This window comes from Silene latifolia, chromosome 7, assembly GCF_048544455.1.
Source record: "Silene latifolia isolate original U9 population chromosome 7, ASM4854445v1, whole genome shotgun sequence".
In the NCBI taxonomy this organism is placed as follows: Eukaryota; Viridiplantae; Streptophyta; class Magnoliopsida; order Caryophyllales; family Caryophyllaceae; genus Silene; species Silene latifolia.
In genome coordinates this window covers 16,617,290-16,632,094 of record NC_133532.1, presented here as the reverse complement: position 1 = coordinate 16,632,094, position 14,805 = coordinate 16,617,290, and the positions used below count along the sequence as shown (strand labels likewise).

Sequence of the window (14,805 nt, the reverse complement as noted above, 5' to 3'; positions counted from 1 at the left end):
GTACCGCAGCCGCCTTCGGCACCAAATTCCAGCCAATTAACCTCCTGGCCTCTGCCGAGTCAACCCTCATGTCCGTCTCTGGCCACTCCACCACCTCAGTCCCACACGGCAGACCAGAAATCATGCCGTAGTCCTCCAACGTGACCTCCACCTCACCAAAAGGCATGTGAAACGTGGAGGTCGTGTCCCAAAACCGGTCCAAGAACGCTCGAACGAGACTGAGGTTGGCTCGAAGCTTCCTCCTCGCAATATACCTCCAAGCATGCACCAAGGCACTAAACGCTCCCTCCTCGATCATGGCTCGCTCCTCAGCCGACAGCCTCTCGTAACACCCCATCGCCGTCGTGTAGCCCGAGAACGATCCGATGTTCCCGGCCTCCTATGTGATTTGAAAAAAAACCTATATTTAGCTCAAATGAAGGAGAAAAGGAATGACAAACAGAAATGAAAGAAGATGAATGAAGAGTGATGAATCCTATTTACCAAGCTCTTCACCGTCATGTAGGACAGGTGACCCTCCGCAGCCCAGAGCAGGTGCCTACTGTCCCAGGTCTCAACCGACGCAGGTGCTCCCCTCAGCTGGCGACCGCCTCGTCCAACGTTGGCCCGTCTCGGGGCCTCCTCCTCCTCAGCAGCCTCCTCCTCTAGGACCTCGTCCTTAGCAGCCATTACCGCAGCGGTGAAAGCCTCCTCCAACGCCTCCTCAAGCACCTGAGAAGGGTCAACAGCAGTGTCCACGTCCATGGGAGCCCTCCCAGACGTAGAAGCCTCATCACCTGCAAAATTAAAGTAAATTTAGGCCGCATCAAGTGACGACAGGCCTTGATTAGGGGATTTTCGAGTTTTCGGAGCTCCGAAATCGCTCTTTTCTCGCCGTCTTTGGCAATTTTCCCACAAACTCATGCGCTCATATGGTAATTTGGGTCAAGTAAAGCCTAAGTTGAAGCCTAGTCATGGGTTCGAGTCGGAATTTCGGCAGCATTTCGTTATAACGACAATTATGCCCTAGAAAAGTGTCCTGAAAAAGCCGTCACAAACCAAAATTACGAGATGGTAGGAAGTTTACACATCATACAAGGATTCCAAATATCAAGTTTCGTCACAAATGGGCAATCCTAAGGCTATTTTCGAAGCGATTTACGGTTTAGCTGTGAAACCGTCTCAATTTCACTCAAATGCTCAAAACTCAACGAAAATTCGAAACAAATACATGGTTATGATCCTTATATTACCAATTGGCCATTTACAAAGTCAATTTGGCAAGGCAAAATCATTTGGGGGAAAGCCCCAAATTTTCGACTAATTAGGGTCGAAAACCCTAATTTTGTCGATCCCATTTGATCAAATACGGAAGATAAATGCAAGATTGATACACATACCTCGATTAGTCATGGAAAATGCAAGCTTCTGGATCAAATTTTGACGGAAATGGTTGGAATTTGAGAGAGTAATTGAGATTTTATGTTTCGAAATAATGAAATGAAACCCCTGTTTCATCGGGTTTTTACGCAGGAAAGACACGCCCAGGAATAGACGCAAAGCCAGTCTGCGCCTCTTCCAAGAGACGCAGCTCTTGCTGCGCTTCTTCCTCAACTTCCCTTCATACGAGTTTTCAAAAATTCGTTATGAGTTCGTTATTTTTGTGGGCCCATCTTTGGTGCGCCTCTTCCTTGATGCTACATCACATATTTGGTCCGTTTGACGTATGTTCTTCGCCCGGATCCACATCTTCCAAGCCATTAACAAATTATCGCCTTATTTTTTTTACCCATGACCTAGCTTGCCACAACGAGCATTCTTTCTTTGACAGGTGTTTCGACACGCCTTTATTCTGTTCCCCCAGCGAGAGTACACGGATAGACTTTCCTCTCGAGACATGGAGATCAGTTCCCGATTATGTTCCCCCAGCGAGAGTTCACGACCGACAGTCACTTCCTCTCGAGACATGGAGATCAACATCGACCCCAAATTCTTCCGAAGTTTGTTTGAAGCTGAACACAAGCAGATTTCTCCCAGCAGTTCCAGACTCTGTCCTGCTGTCTTCTCCCAATATCGCGTTTTGTTTTCCCTGGAGTTTCAAAGAATTTCAGGTACGGTCTCTTCTTATGGTTGGCGAGCCTCCTTACGTAGTCTAATGGACTTTAAACGACCCTCCCCGAAAGTCGACAACTCTAAAATGTTCCCGACGACAGGTCCTTGGCTCAGACCCCTTGAGCCGCCTCGCGTCGCCATAGTCGTCAGGTTGTAATCTTTGATTGACCTGATGGCTATACTTTGCCTTTTGCCTTGTCCAAGCTTCAGTCAAAGTGGGGGCTCTGTAGATACCTCATTTCTGCACCTCCCGCAAACCACCCGGTGATGATTGGACCGCATGTTTGGTACGCGGAACGATTTGTGACAGTTCGTAAGTTTATCGTCAAGTGATCGCTCAAACATTTATGTCTACCTCTTAATTGTCATCTACGTGCCGATACGGTCGTTTTGGCAGTAATTAGAGTACATTTAGAGTCCGGGCCTAAAACCGTCTTCATTTTCTGACAACCATTAAAATGCCGAGTCGGAATGTTCTGGAATGTTCCGGATATTTATATTCCATATTTTATAAATCTTTTACAATATTTTAATCTTTGGTAAACAATTTCCCGTAATATTCACACAAAATATTAAGGAAAACCAAATTATTCCGTTATTCCATAAACTAAACACGGAAATCTTTCTTCCGCAGGAGGAAACCACTTGGGAATAGACGCAGCAAGTGTTGCGCCTCTTCCAAGAGACGCAGTGCCTGCTGCGCCTCTTCCCAAGTCCTTTTCTGCGTATTTTTCGTATCTTTTCATATCTTTTCGAGATTCACTTCCAAAGTTTCTCCAAAAAACCCTACTTCCTCCACGTGATTAGTATAAATAGAGACCTTCGGTCTCACATATTTCTCACGCGAGTGTCCGCCCTTCTCTCCTCCCTTTGCATTATAGACCACGTTCTTACTTTTTGGCGTCTACGTGCTTGAACATTCGACCACGTAAGCTCGGATCTTTCTGAGTACCAGCCTCATTTTGCATGACCGACCAATTTGACCAACTCCACCATAATCAACTTTAATCAATCTGTTTTAATTCCTCTTACGAGGGCACTTTCGTTACATTCGAGTCGAGCATCACTAATCGTAAACTTAGTTCATCTCGTTTCGTCAAACATGTAAGTCTGAGGGTGTAAATATCTCTTTTATTTATTGTTATTTATTTTTGTAATCATATTGTAAGATTTATGTCGAAAATACAATTAAAACCGATTTCTAAAACCCTTTGTTTAAAACCCTTTTTACGGATTATCAGAAGACAACCGTCGAGAAAGGACGCAGCAACTATAATATAATTATGTAATTATATTATGTTGATTCATTTTATTTTTTTATTTTTTGAAGAAATTACTGTTGATTCATTTTAGGTTTTATCTAATATAATTATGTAATTTTTTTAAATTGTCATATTTCCAATGTGAAAATAACGCAGTCTATTTTGAATAAAAATCTTAAGATTGGGCCCGATTTTGTCCTTCAAGCAAAGACACAATGTATTTTTTGTCCATTTTTTGGCTCACAAATTTTTTTATAGAGAACATTTTTTTTTTGAAAATATATTTCCGTCTTGAAGCTATCGATTTATTTTGTTGTTCTCTTCGGAGTATTTTTTGTTGTAATTTTTTAGATTTGTTTTTATTGTTTGTGTAATGTGTATACTTTTCTACTAATTCTTTTAATTTTTAATTTAATTCATTTTTTTTTTGTAATTTTTTGATTTTTGATATTCACAATTATATTGTAGCATATGTGTTGTATTATTTATATATGTGTAATGTAAACATATACTCCCTCCATACCAGACTAAAGATAACACTTACTATAAAAGGACGTACCACATCAAAGGTAACATTCTTTATTTGGCCCACAACATTACCAAGTTATCCTTATAATCATTTGATATTTACACAAAATGTCATTACATACCCCACCTACCAACCCACAATTAAACCCACAATTACATACCCCACCTATTTTTTCCCTTTTTACCCTTACTTTTTCCACATTTTCTTAAATACTCCAATTTTCCATACGTTGCCTTTGGTGTGGTACGAAGGGAGTATGTGTTGTATTGATCATTTGATTAATTGATTGTAGATTGCAGATGGTTGTAAAAAAAACAAATTAATTCACCTTAATTATTAGGAACCCACGTTTCATTAGAAGAAATTTTTTTCCCCGAATTTAATGGACTAATAAAAAAGCTTGAAAAAACTTTGCTTTTATACATAGGGAATTACTCCGTAGTTCTTAATTTACTTCGTATGTATGTGCTTTTACTTTAAAAAAAAAAAATCATCACGACTATATATATATTCATAGCCATTGTACTGGATAAATCCCTGAATATACGTGATATTTTGTAAACTACGTATATCAGGTTAGCCATCCGAGGATGATAAGCTCGAAGCTTAGAAAGCATAGTCTCACGTCATAAATAAGCCACACAAGATTATTGCTCTTAAAGAGGCTTAACTTGTGCCCCTTGAGAGTTGAGAATTTTACCTAAATTTTAATCACTACCCTCCGATCCACTCGCGAGGGAAAAAAGTTTTTTTAATTACTCCAAAAAGAAAAAAAAATGGAGAAGAAAGATTGGTGTACATTGAGGTGAACAGTTGGTCTCCCTTCAAAAGGATCATTTTGGTCTTACAACCAAATGTGACAACAACTTTTGGAAAGCAAGTTATTGTAAACTGTAAAATTAGATAGACCATTTTGATTATCTTTGACCATAAAGTGACTACAAAATCCCGTCTTTTTAGAAAAACGAAAATGGTCCATCTGAAACAAAAAATTATGTGAGGTGAAATATGAAAACTAATAAGGTGTCGAGTTAATCTATAATTAAAACAATAAAAGGTAAAATTTCTATATATACCGCGCATGCATTGCACGGGATCTAGACTATTATCATTAAGTCAATAAAACACAATTTCTACACAGTAGACTTGACAAAGTTGACCCGACCCAATAAGGTTAACCCTAAACCCGTAAATGACCTAAAATTGCCGGACTCGAATATGACTCGAAACCCGAGTTAACCCTACCCGACCTAAACCCGAAATCTTGATTGACCCAATGCTGACCCGCCCGATGTGACCTAGCCCAAGCCCAAAGCTGTAACACCCCCTCATATCAAGGTACCTTACCAGGACTACCCCAACATAAAAGGCTGTTACCATCTCGGTTGCCCGAGGTTAGTACATATCAAAACAACAATCCAAACACATTTATTGAGGTACGGTAAATATAAAAGTTACATTGTTTCCAAAAATCCAATAAAGAATTAGCCAACTGCTAACAACTACAAAACAAAAGCTAAGACTCGTGATGGTGACATCGAATCCAGCGTGGTGACTCTCCCATGACTGCCCCAAGCTCAATGAGCGTATCACCTGTCACAATCTGCTCACCATCCCCGAATGGATCACCGCAGGTTTTACAAAACACAAAGCGGGGTCACTTACTGCATAATCAAAGTAAGACAACAAGTGCATCAAGTAACCAGCTGATCATCCTCCATCCCCGGTCTCCCGATCTCACACAGTAACCGACTACACACTGAGGTGTGTAGCCCTCCCAGACTACCCATCGCAACAGGTAGCCCACGCCGCCAGTGGGGGACCGCAGCCAATCCCCACCAAAATCCCGCTCATCAACGAGCGATAACCATGTCCCTTAATGTGCACATCCCCTCTCGTGACGGGTTCCACGGAGGGCGAACTAGGGCGTGAAGCCACTCCCGCAAGTGACTCCACCACAACCACCACCACACCAACACTTCGATGATCAGCAGACAACAATCATACACATACAATCACAATCTTAAATCAATTAACAGTAAACTGGGTAGAGAAACCCTAACTTTTCGCAATCCACTACGCTGCAATCAATCATACAATTGTATAACAAATACCACATCGTCACCTACAACAATTATAATCAACAATCAACACACACATAATGACCAAACCCTAAACCCCCAATTAACCCAAAACAATAATTAGGGCAAAACCCTAAAAGACAACTTAATGAGACTCATGAAATCAGAGACTTACCGACATAATCGACGCAAGGAAAGATTCGCTAGACTCACGAACAATCCACGCAAATGAGAGAGAAATTTGGAAAGGATTAGAGTTACGTTGTGTAGTTTAGGTTTTGTAAAATGATTAGAAACTGTAAAACGCGTCTTAATATAACTCTAATCTTTTCTAAATCAACCGCGAAAAATATTACCCGTCAGACCGGATACTCGATCGAGTGTAGAGTATACTCGGTCGAGTATCCTCTACTCGGTCGAGTATTACCCATACTCGACCGAGTATTCCTGGGCAGTAGCCAAACAGAATACCCAACACACTTTACTCGACCGAGTAGGCCATACTCGGTCGAGTACCAACCTATAAAATCCGTAGTATTACAAAAGCCACCTGAACCGTAATTAACCTGATCCGAAATGACCTAAAGTGATCCAAATGGCCCGAAATTACTAATATTAAGTCATTAACGTTTATATACATCCAAGTAAATGTTCATCGGCTACAACGCTCCTAAATAAGTAAATAAGTTTATAATTATTCAAATTAAAGGGTTTTAACTTTTAATCACTAACCCAATAAAAAAATGACAATACTAAAAAATGACTGGCCTAGAATGACTCGACAATTTAACTTCCGAAATGAGCTCGAAATTACCTGGTCGATCCAACCTAAAACATTCGACAAACCCAAAAACCCGACCTAAACCCGACTTAAACCCGACCTTATTAACCCATTTATAACCTCAACTACTCACTAGTTAGTCCAATCCGTCTCACTTTAAACGGACACTATCCATCTAAAGCTGTAGACGGATAGTGAAATTCTCACAAAATGAGAGTGGGTATTCATTTCCCACCCCCACTTCCACTATCCACTCTCATTTTTTGAGAGGAACACTATCCATTTATAACTTTAGACCGGTAGTGTCCAGAATTTGTGCTAGTCAGTACTCACTAGTCACTACACGATATTTAAAGAGTGAGTCGACACTTGACACTTGCAAATTGCAGTGTCTAATTTCCCGCCCTAGCACAGAGTCTCACCCCCAAATTTCCCGCTATTCCTCCCTAAATCTCAAACCCTAGATTTCTCAAAATGGGTCAAAAACAACAACTTTCCACCGATTCAACCACCGACTCTAAGAAGAAACGCCGTGTTAATTTCGCTGCCACCGGTATGATTCGCCGTTAATTTCCCTCCTTTTCCGATTTTTTTTTTGTCTCTGATTTTTTATTTCAATTGTTTTTCTTTTGTTTATGTTCCTAGATCCTGGCGTTGAAGTAAATGACTGTATCCAGATTTACCTCGGTAAGAACATTTCGCCGCCAGTAATTTTTTTCTTCATTTTACTCATTTTTTTTTTTTTGAAGTAATTAGCTTGTTTTAATTTTATTTTGGTGTGTGTTTCAACTTAGTACATTTGTGAAGTGAAAATCGAGTATTGCGTTGACGATGCAGAGATAGAAAGCGTAGTTGTAATGAATCAGCGTTTTTGGTCAGGTGGTTAAGTTGTTGATTTTGGTTAATTCAACTTCTAGGGTTGAACTTAAATCGATAATTGATAGTTTTTTTTTTTTTTTTTACGGATGATATTTCAAGTTGTGGAATTTTGTGTTATCGTTCAACGACTTTGTCGGAAAATGGTGGAAATGGGAGTATGTTTCGAAATCAAAGGTCTTAGGTTAAGCTGTATGTGGCTTTTGGTTAATTCAACTTTTGGGGTCAAACTTGATTTGATAACTGGTAGGGTTTTCTAATGGCTGATATTGCAAGTTGTGGGATTTTGTATTATCTTTGTTGATCGACTATGTCGGAAAACAGTGAAAACGGTAGTATGTTTTAAAATTGAAGATCTTAGGTTAAGCTGTATGTTTTTATTGGTTAATTTAACTTTTTGGGTCAAACTTAGTTTAATAATTGGTAGGGTTTTCTTAGGGCTGATATTTCAAGTTGTGGAATTTAGTATTCTCTTTGTTGATCAACTATGTCGGAAAATGGTGAAAATGGAGGATGTTTAGTCTTTTTTTTTTTCTCTCTGCATAGTTTACTCTTGTTTCCTCTATTCCTGGCATAGTTTACTCTTGTTTTCTCCCGAAAATTGGATAGGGTAATTTTATGTGTCATTAATCGTGTCAATAGGGTAGACTGGTGTTTAAGTTGGCTGCGATATACTTAGGATATATGACGAGTTTTAGTTGATATTGTATGGTTATTTGTTTCGTACAAATGTAGTTTCCAGTAAAGAGGAGGCAGAAGCAGGGACTGGCCATCAGATTGATCCGATTGACTTGAATCAGTTTTTTGGTGAAGATGGCAAAATTTATGGGTACCAAGGCTTGAAGGTAATAAAATTGTAGGTTCAGTTTGCAGGTTATGTTTCTCTTTCCTTTTTTTTGGTTCCGTGATGGAAAAAATCTAGTTCTTCTACCACTTTCATTTTGCTTGGAGTCCTTCATTGACAGTTTCATTCGTGGGTAGTGTTTTGCTTAGAATTTCGAAGTGTGATATTATGGTTTTGGATGAAAGAGAGGCGATAATTCTCTCTCTGTATTCCTGAGTACTTTGTTTTATCTAAATGCTGTTTTGATCGTACAATTAGCAGCTGGTATGTGATATTTTTTCATGTTTATTGCAATTTGATTCAACCTTTCGATTTAGACAATATTGTGGACAGACTTTCTTCCAATGTTTTTTGCATAATTGTAATTAAAGTTTTCATGTCCAGCTAATTTATAATGCATTATTTTGGGATCTCGAGGGTAGTTGCTCATGTCCATGATGTACTTTTCTGTTGCTCCATGTAAGGGGTGGGATGGCAAGGAAACATTTTTCTTTCCTAACTATCACTTAATTTTTTGTATAATGTGTATGCATGTTTGTTGTTACATCTCATGTTTGCATTGATGAAATATCAAATATAACAGATTCATTTTGCTGTTTTCAGATTGTTGTATGGGTCAGCACTTTGTCGTTTCATGCTTATACAGACATCACATATGAAAGCACATCTGACGTAAGCCCTCTATTATTTGCTGCCAAAGTTGGCGTCGAAAATCTCTTTTAAGATATAGTATGTTGTTATATTTGCATATTGATCTTTCTTGGCTTATTTCTACTCATTGTACATAGAGAGGGAAAGGCATTACGGACTTGAAAGCTGCCCTTCAGGTAATGTTTTCTGTTTCAGAGCTGACCAGGCGATTATCACTTTCTGTTGCCTGCTGGTTGATTATGTAGATTCTTTTTTCAGGACATGTTTGCTGAAAATATCGTTGAGAAAAAGGATGATTTCTTTCTGACATTCTCAACAGAGAAGCAGTGCATTAGGTATTACCTTTTAGGCTTTTATAATCTGCCTAAACACAAATCTTGGCTTAGAATTTGAGCTATACTGCTTGTATAATCACAATTCTTTATCGTATGTTCATCTCAGCTCAGCTGTTTCCAAAGGGGAAAAACTGCAGCAGAAAACCTCTACTGACAACGGTGACAATAACATTGAGGTGGGTACAATTCTCTTCATGTTTCATGCTGTGGGTTTAGCATAAAGTTTTGTTCACATAATCATGATAGTAGATACCAATATACCATAGGATCTGCTACCTCGTTTAGACGTGGCGAGGGCCAGGGATTGGGTAACTGACCTTCCTTCATTTTGGTTGGTATTGTTAAGCATGTTGTCGACTTGTCGTGTACAAAGAAGCATCAAACTATTAATGCAAGAGAATCAGGGTACGTGTGATACTATGTTGCTCCGACACTTCACTTAGCTGCCGTGTCGCGTATCCGACAGGCAACACCTACTTGCCCGATACCGACACGACACCTCGGCACTTCACTTTAGTCCAAAAAATTGAAAAATTCGCACAAAATAGCCGTATCCAACACTCGACATGTGTCAGACACGTGTTGGAGAGTCTGGGTAACACAGGTGTGATATGAGATGTGTTCATGATTTGATTTGATTTTGACTACAGATAAACATAAACCTTACGGGATTGAGTCATGAAAGTACTTTTCCTGTTTTGTTAGTGGTCTCTCTATCACAGCAATGCTACCTCTTAGCTTCTGGCCTGTTTCTCTACTGTGTTTAGTGAAAGATCAACGTCTCATAATTCATGGTTGTACATGATGCGATCCTTTTCTATTTGGGTTATTACCTCTTTACAGTTTACACACTGTATCTCATGCCATCTCGTAGGTAATTCGCTTGGTTATGGGTGACATATCAGCTGGGCTTCTTTACAGCAGAGTGGTGCCTCTTGTTCTTCTTCTTGTTGATGGTAATTTAATAAACTGCATTCATGGACTCATGGTTTACTCCATTAGAAAAGTTCACTATAAGCATTATAGCTATACGTCTGATACTCTGATATGTTTGATCTGGTGACAGGTAGCAATCCTATTGATGTCACAGATTCAAATTGGGAGATGTATGTTATTGTTCAGAGGTCTACTGATCAACAGGGAGACAATGCAACTAAGTTGCTCGGTTTTGCAGCGTCTTACCGCTTTTTTCACTATCCGGATAGTTTGAGGCTGCGACTTAGTCAGGTTTTATTTAATGTTTGCTTACATTTGTTTTTTCCTCTATCTATGAAAGTTGAATGACCAAGATACAATAGAGATTATATCCCTTTTGGGGTTTTTCTCTCAAAAAAAAAAAGAGACAATAGAGATTAATACTCGAAGTATACTAGTAGGAGTGTAGTACGACTTCATTTGCCAGTACGTGTTACTGTTAGTACAACGAAGCAAGCAAAACATAAAGAAAAAAAGAAAAAACATAAATTCAAAACTGGAAACACCAATTCACCAAACAATAGCCAGTGCGTAGACCAGCCATCAATACGTAGTTTTAGGCGGTGAAGTTCTCTTAACAGTATCTCTCTCAAATTCTTGTTATATTTATTTATGTTTAAACCACTTTACTCTAGTGTTAACAAATTACTGTTTTAGCTAGTTGTCATTTTTCATAATGTTAGCAACCATATCATTGTTTGCACATCCTTTTTTTGGCGAATCATTTTATATAATTGGTGTCCACTGTATGACTTTTAGTGATCATTTTACTTTAGTGCGAAATACTCTCGTGCTAACTTATTATACGACCGTCTTACAAGAGATTTACTGTTTCTCATAATGATCCCAGATACTTGTACTGCCCCCTTATCAACAAAAAGGATATGGGCGCCGCCTTCTCGAGCTACTCAACCATGTTGCTGTGTCTGAGAATGTCTATGATTTGACAGTTGAGGAACCCGTGGATTCCTTGCAACATATTCGTTACTATATTGATGTCCCCCGCCTTCGTGCATGCAACTCTGTGAAACCTGCTGTTGATGCTGTAGTATTGAGCCTCAAAGAAGCTAATTTGTCAAAAAGAACACAAACCTCCCAGCTCCTTCCCCCGTTAACAGTTGTTGATGATGTCAGAAAGAGTCTGAAGATCAATAAAAAACAATTTACTCAGTGCTGGGAGATTCTCATATATATGTCCCTCTCGCCTGCTGACAAATACATGGAGAACTACCGAATCTTCATCACAGACAGAGTGAAGGCCAATGTTATTGGGAAAGATTCTGGGACAAAAGAAAAGCGAGTAGTTGACATCCCTAATGGTTTTGGAGAATCGTTTGTAATGTACAAGTCTCAAGACAATGAAGATAGTAATGTCAATGTAGATGAAGACGAGAAGATTCAAGAGGAGCAACTGCAGAAACTAGTTGATGAAAGGATGCAAGAGATTGAATTGATTGCTCAAAAGATTCGTGCTGAGAATCTTGGATAATTAATCTAGGTATTAATGGAGTGCGAGTTTGTGTTGCTGAGTTTTTCCCTTTGAAGGGAGCTGAATAGGTTGCGAAATTTCATTATCCTTTGTCAACACTCTGATTTTAGTATCGTTTAACTAGATTTATGACTTGTCGATGAAGTTGAGGGGAATAGTGTCTGTAGTTTGGGTAAAATTTGCTGTAGGAAATTTCTTGTTGTATGCGAACATGTAAACTGCTCTTGCTTATTAATCTTTTGAAGAACTTGCGATCTGCAGATCACAGTATGTCACTTGATTCTGTTTTGATCTGAGGTTATTTGGGCAATGCGCTCTGCTGATGAGTAATGGGTTGAATCGTTACCATTAACCTTTTGTAGGATTGTCCTATAACAAGTTAGCGTGATATAGTTGTTCGACTTCTCATGTCCTGCACAGGCAAGTTTGCGTTTTTTTTTTGTCAGTGTGAGAGATTACTCCATTATGCTATAGCTTTTGCTAAAGCATGAGTAATCCTATTAAGATTTCTAGGACAATGACTAAGAGAAAAACAATGACAAGAAAAGCTAAAGCATGAGTAATCCTAAATAGCTAAAGCATGAGTAATCCTATTAAGTTTGCTTCAAACCCGCAATATAACTATATAAGTGCGCTTATTTGAATAATAAAAAAAAAAGATTGAGACGGAGGGGAGTAAATAAATGATTTGTTTGTTTTTATTTTTATTTTTTGTGAGAAATATTTTAATCAAAGATAAATAAAAAAATTGAGACGGAGGAGAGTAAAATATTTGTTTGTTAACAAATATTTTGTTGATCAACAACAAATGAGTTCCTTGGGGCAACTTTTTTTCCCATTATCAATTCAATGGTGTCTTAGTGGAATTTACTTATGGTAGAAGAGCATTGCAGTTGTAAGTTGCGAGTTGAATGAACCAAATTATCACAAATTATAGTTCAACTCCTAAAATCTGACACTCATGCCTCGTGACTGAATCACGGTACTTCTATAGCTTTGTTACTCTTTTACGCTAAAAAAACGATTAGGCTTACGGATTAGTCAACATATCCCCATTCCCCAACAAAAAAAATATAGTAAAAAATTGACAAAACCATGAAATGCAAAATTAACTAGAACTTTTATAACATTCACAGCTTGGGAAATTAGCTTGGGAAATTCATTAGTATAAAATGTACAATACATTCAATAGTACAAGTAATTGTTAATATATCAGGTAAGGAAATTGAAATCATGGGTAAGAAATCATTTAAACAAAATTTCGATAAGATACTAGGCAAGAGCCATAAAAACCAAACCAAGTTGTCAAATTGCTCAGACGTTTAGAGTAGGGGAAGCACTACTAGGCTCAACTCGCCTCATCATGAATGACTCTGGTTTGTTTGACATGTCATCATCGTCATGGTATGCATAAGCAAACCCACCATGTCGGGTAAGATCCATACCCTGGGTCTCATCATGGCTGGAGATCCTTAGCAAGTTAAGCTTCTTTAGCGCGTAAAAGAGTGGGACCATAGTTGCGGTGACCCACCCAAATATAACAAGTATCTGGACTACTTGGGCCGCTAAGAGTCTTCCACCACCACCCATGAATAGTCCATAAGGCCGTCCGGTCCCATATACCTCCTCAACATAGTGCTTAGCTGCGAATAGGCCGGTAAATAGTAAACCCCAGGCTCCACACCCACCATGTAATTGTGCTGCCTCGAGCGGGTCATCATACTTTGCTAGCTCGGCCAATTTGTTGAACCCGGTTAAAACCCAAGAAGCGACGAACCCACAAACAATAGCAGCCCAAGGCTCAACAACTGAGCAACCCGAAGTAATAGCTGCAAACCCACCCAAAAGTCCATTACACACATCAATCACATTCCAATGACCCACCAACAATCTCTTGCTAAACAAAGTTGTCAACGCTGCAGTTGATCCAGCCAATGTTGTGGTAACAGCTGTCCTTGCAATCCCACTCCATTGACCATAATACCCTCCAGGTGAACCATACGGTTTTAAGATAGTCAAAAAAGAACCGGGGTTAAACCCGTACCATCCGAACCAAAGCAAGAAAGTCCCAAGCACAACTAATGAACCACTATGACCCCTCAAAGCCACAGACCGTCCGGACCGATCAAACCGGCCAATCCTGGGTCCTTCAATAAGCGCCCCCCATAAACCGGCTATACCACCCACCATGTGGACCACACCCGACCCTGCAAAGTCAATCGCACCCGAACCGAATAACAACTGATCAACGGGTCGAGTCGGGCTAGCCCACCCATCAACAGACCAAAACCAATGTGAAACGACCGGGTAGACGAAGCCGGTCAAGAAGGTGGAGTAAATCAAATACGCCACAAACTGGGTTCGTTCCGCTATGGAGCCGCTGGTAATACCAGCAGCTGCTATAGCAAAAGCCCACTGATATAAAAAGAAACTATAATCAAAATTACCCGACCCGTTAGAAGCCGGGATATCATGCAAACCGAAGAAATGACGGCCAATGAAGCCATTAGAAGGGGCGCCGAATGCCAAAGCAAATCCAAAGAGATAGTATGAGAGTGAGCCTGCAGCTGCGTCGAGTACGTTAGTAAGCATGATATTCATAGTATTCTTGGCTCGAACAGAGCCAGCGCATAGCATTGCGAAACCAAGTTGCATAGCGAAAACAAGGTACGCTGAGAATAGTAGGTAGGTGTTGTCAACGGCATAGGCTACTGTGGTAAAACGGTCGCATAAGTATGTTGCCACTAAGGTCGCGTTAGCTGAACCACCCAATAAAGGGATTAGCTCCGATGCTTGGCATATAGCGTTTGACATTCTCTGTATTATCTTTTGGAACAGGAAATATGTGATGGATGAAGAATGGGGGTTGCCAGTTGTGAAGATATTATAAT

At 39.6% G+C, this 14,805-nt stretch overlaps 2 protein-coding genes across 2 annotated transcripts; one reads left to right on the top strand and one right to left on the bottom strand.

Moving 5' to 3' along the window:
- The first annotated feature begins 7,096 nt into the window (after window positions 1-7,096).
- LOC141591861 (histone acetyltransferase type B catalytic subunit-like) lies at window positions 7,097-12,189 on the top strand. Its single transcript, XM_074412350.1, has 10 exons — window positions 7,097-7,297; window positions 7,390-7,431; window positions 8,356-8,465; window positions 9,068-9,136; window positions 9,253-9,291; window positions 9,374-9,450; window positions 9,557-9,626; window positions 10,325-10,406; window positions 10,517-10,677; window positions 11,276-12,189. Exons 1-10 carry the CDS (start codon window positions 7,219-7,221, stop codon window positions 11,912-11,914), a joined length of 1,368 nt encoding a protein of 455 aa, XP_074268451.1. The 5' UTR covers window positions 7,097-7,218; the 3' UTR covers window positions 11,915-12,189.
- A 1,036-nt stretch (window positions 12,190-13,225) lies between these two features.
- LOC141591859 (ammonium transporter 1 member 2-like) lies at window positions 13,226-14,805 on the bottom strand. Its single transcript, XM_074412349.1, has one exon. It carries the CDS (start codon window positions 14,726-14,728, stop codon window positions 13,229-13,231), a length of 1,500 nt encoding a protein of 499 aa, XP_074268450.1. The 5' UTR covers window positions 14,729-14,805; the 3' UTR covers window positions 13,226-13,228.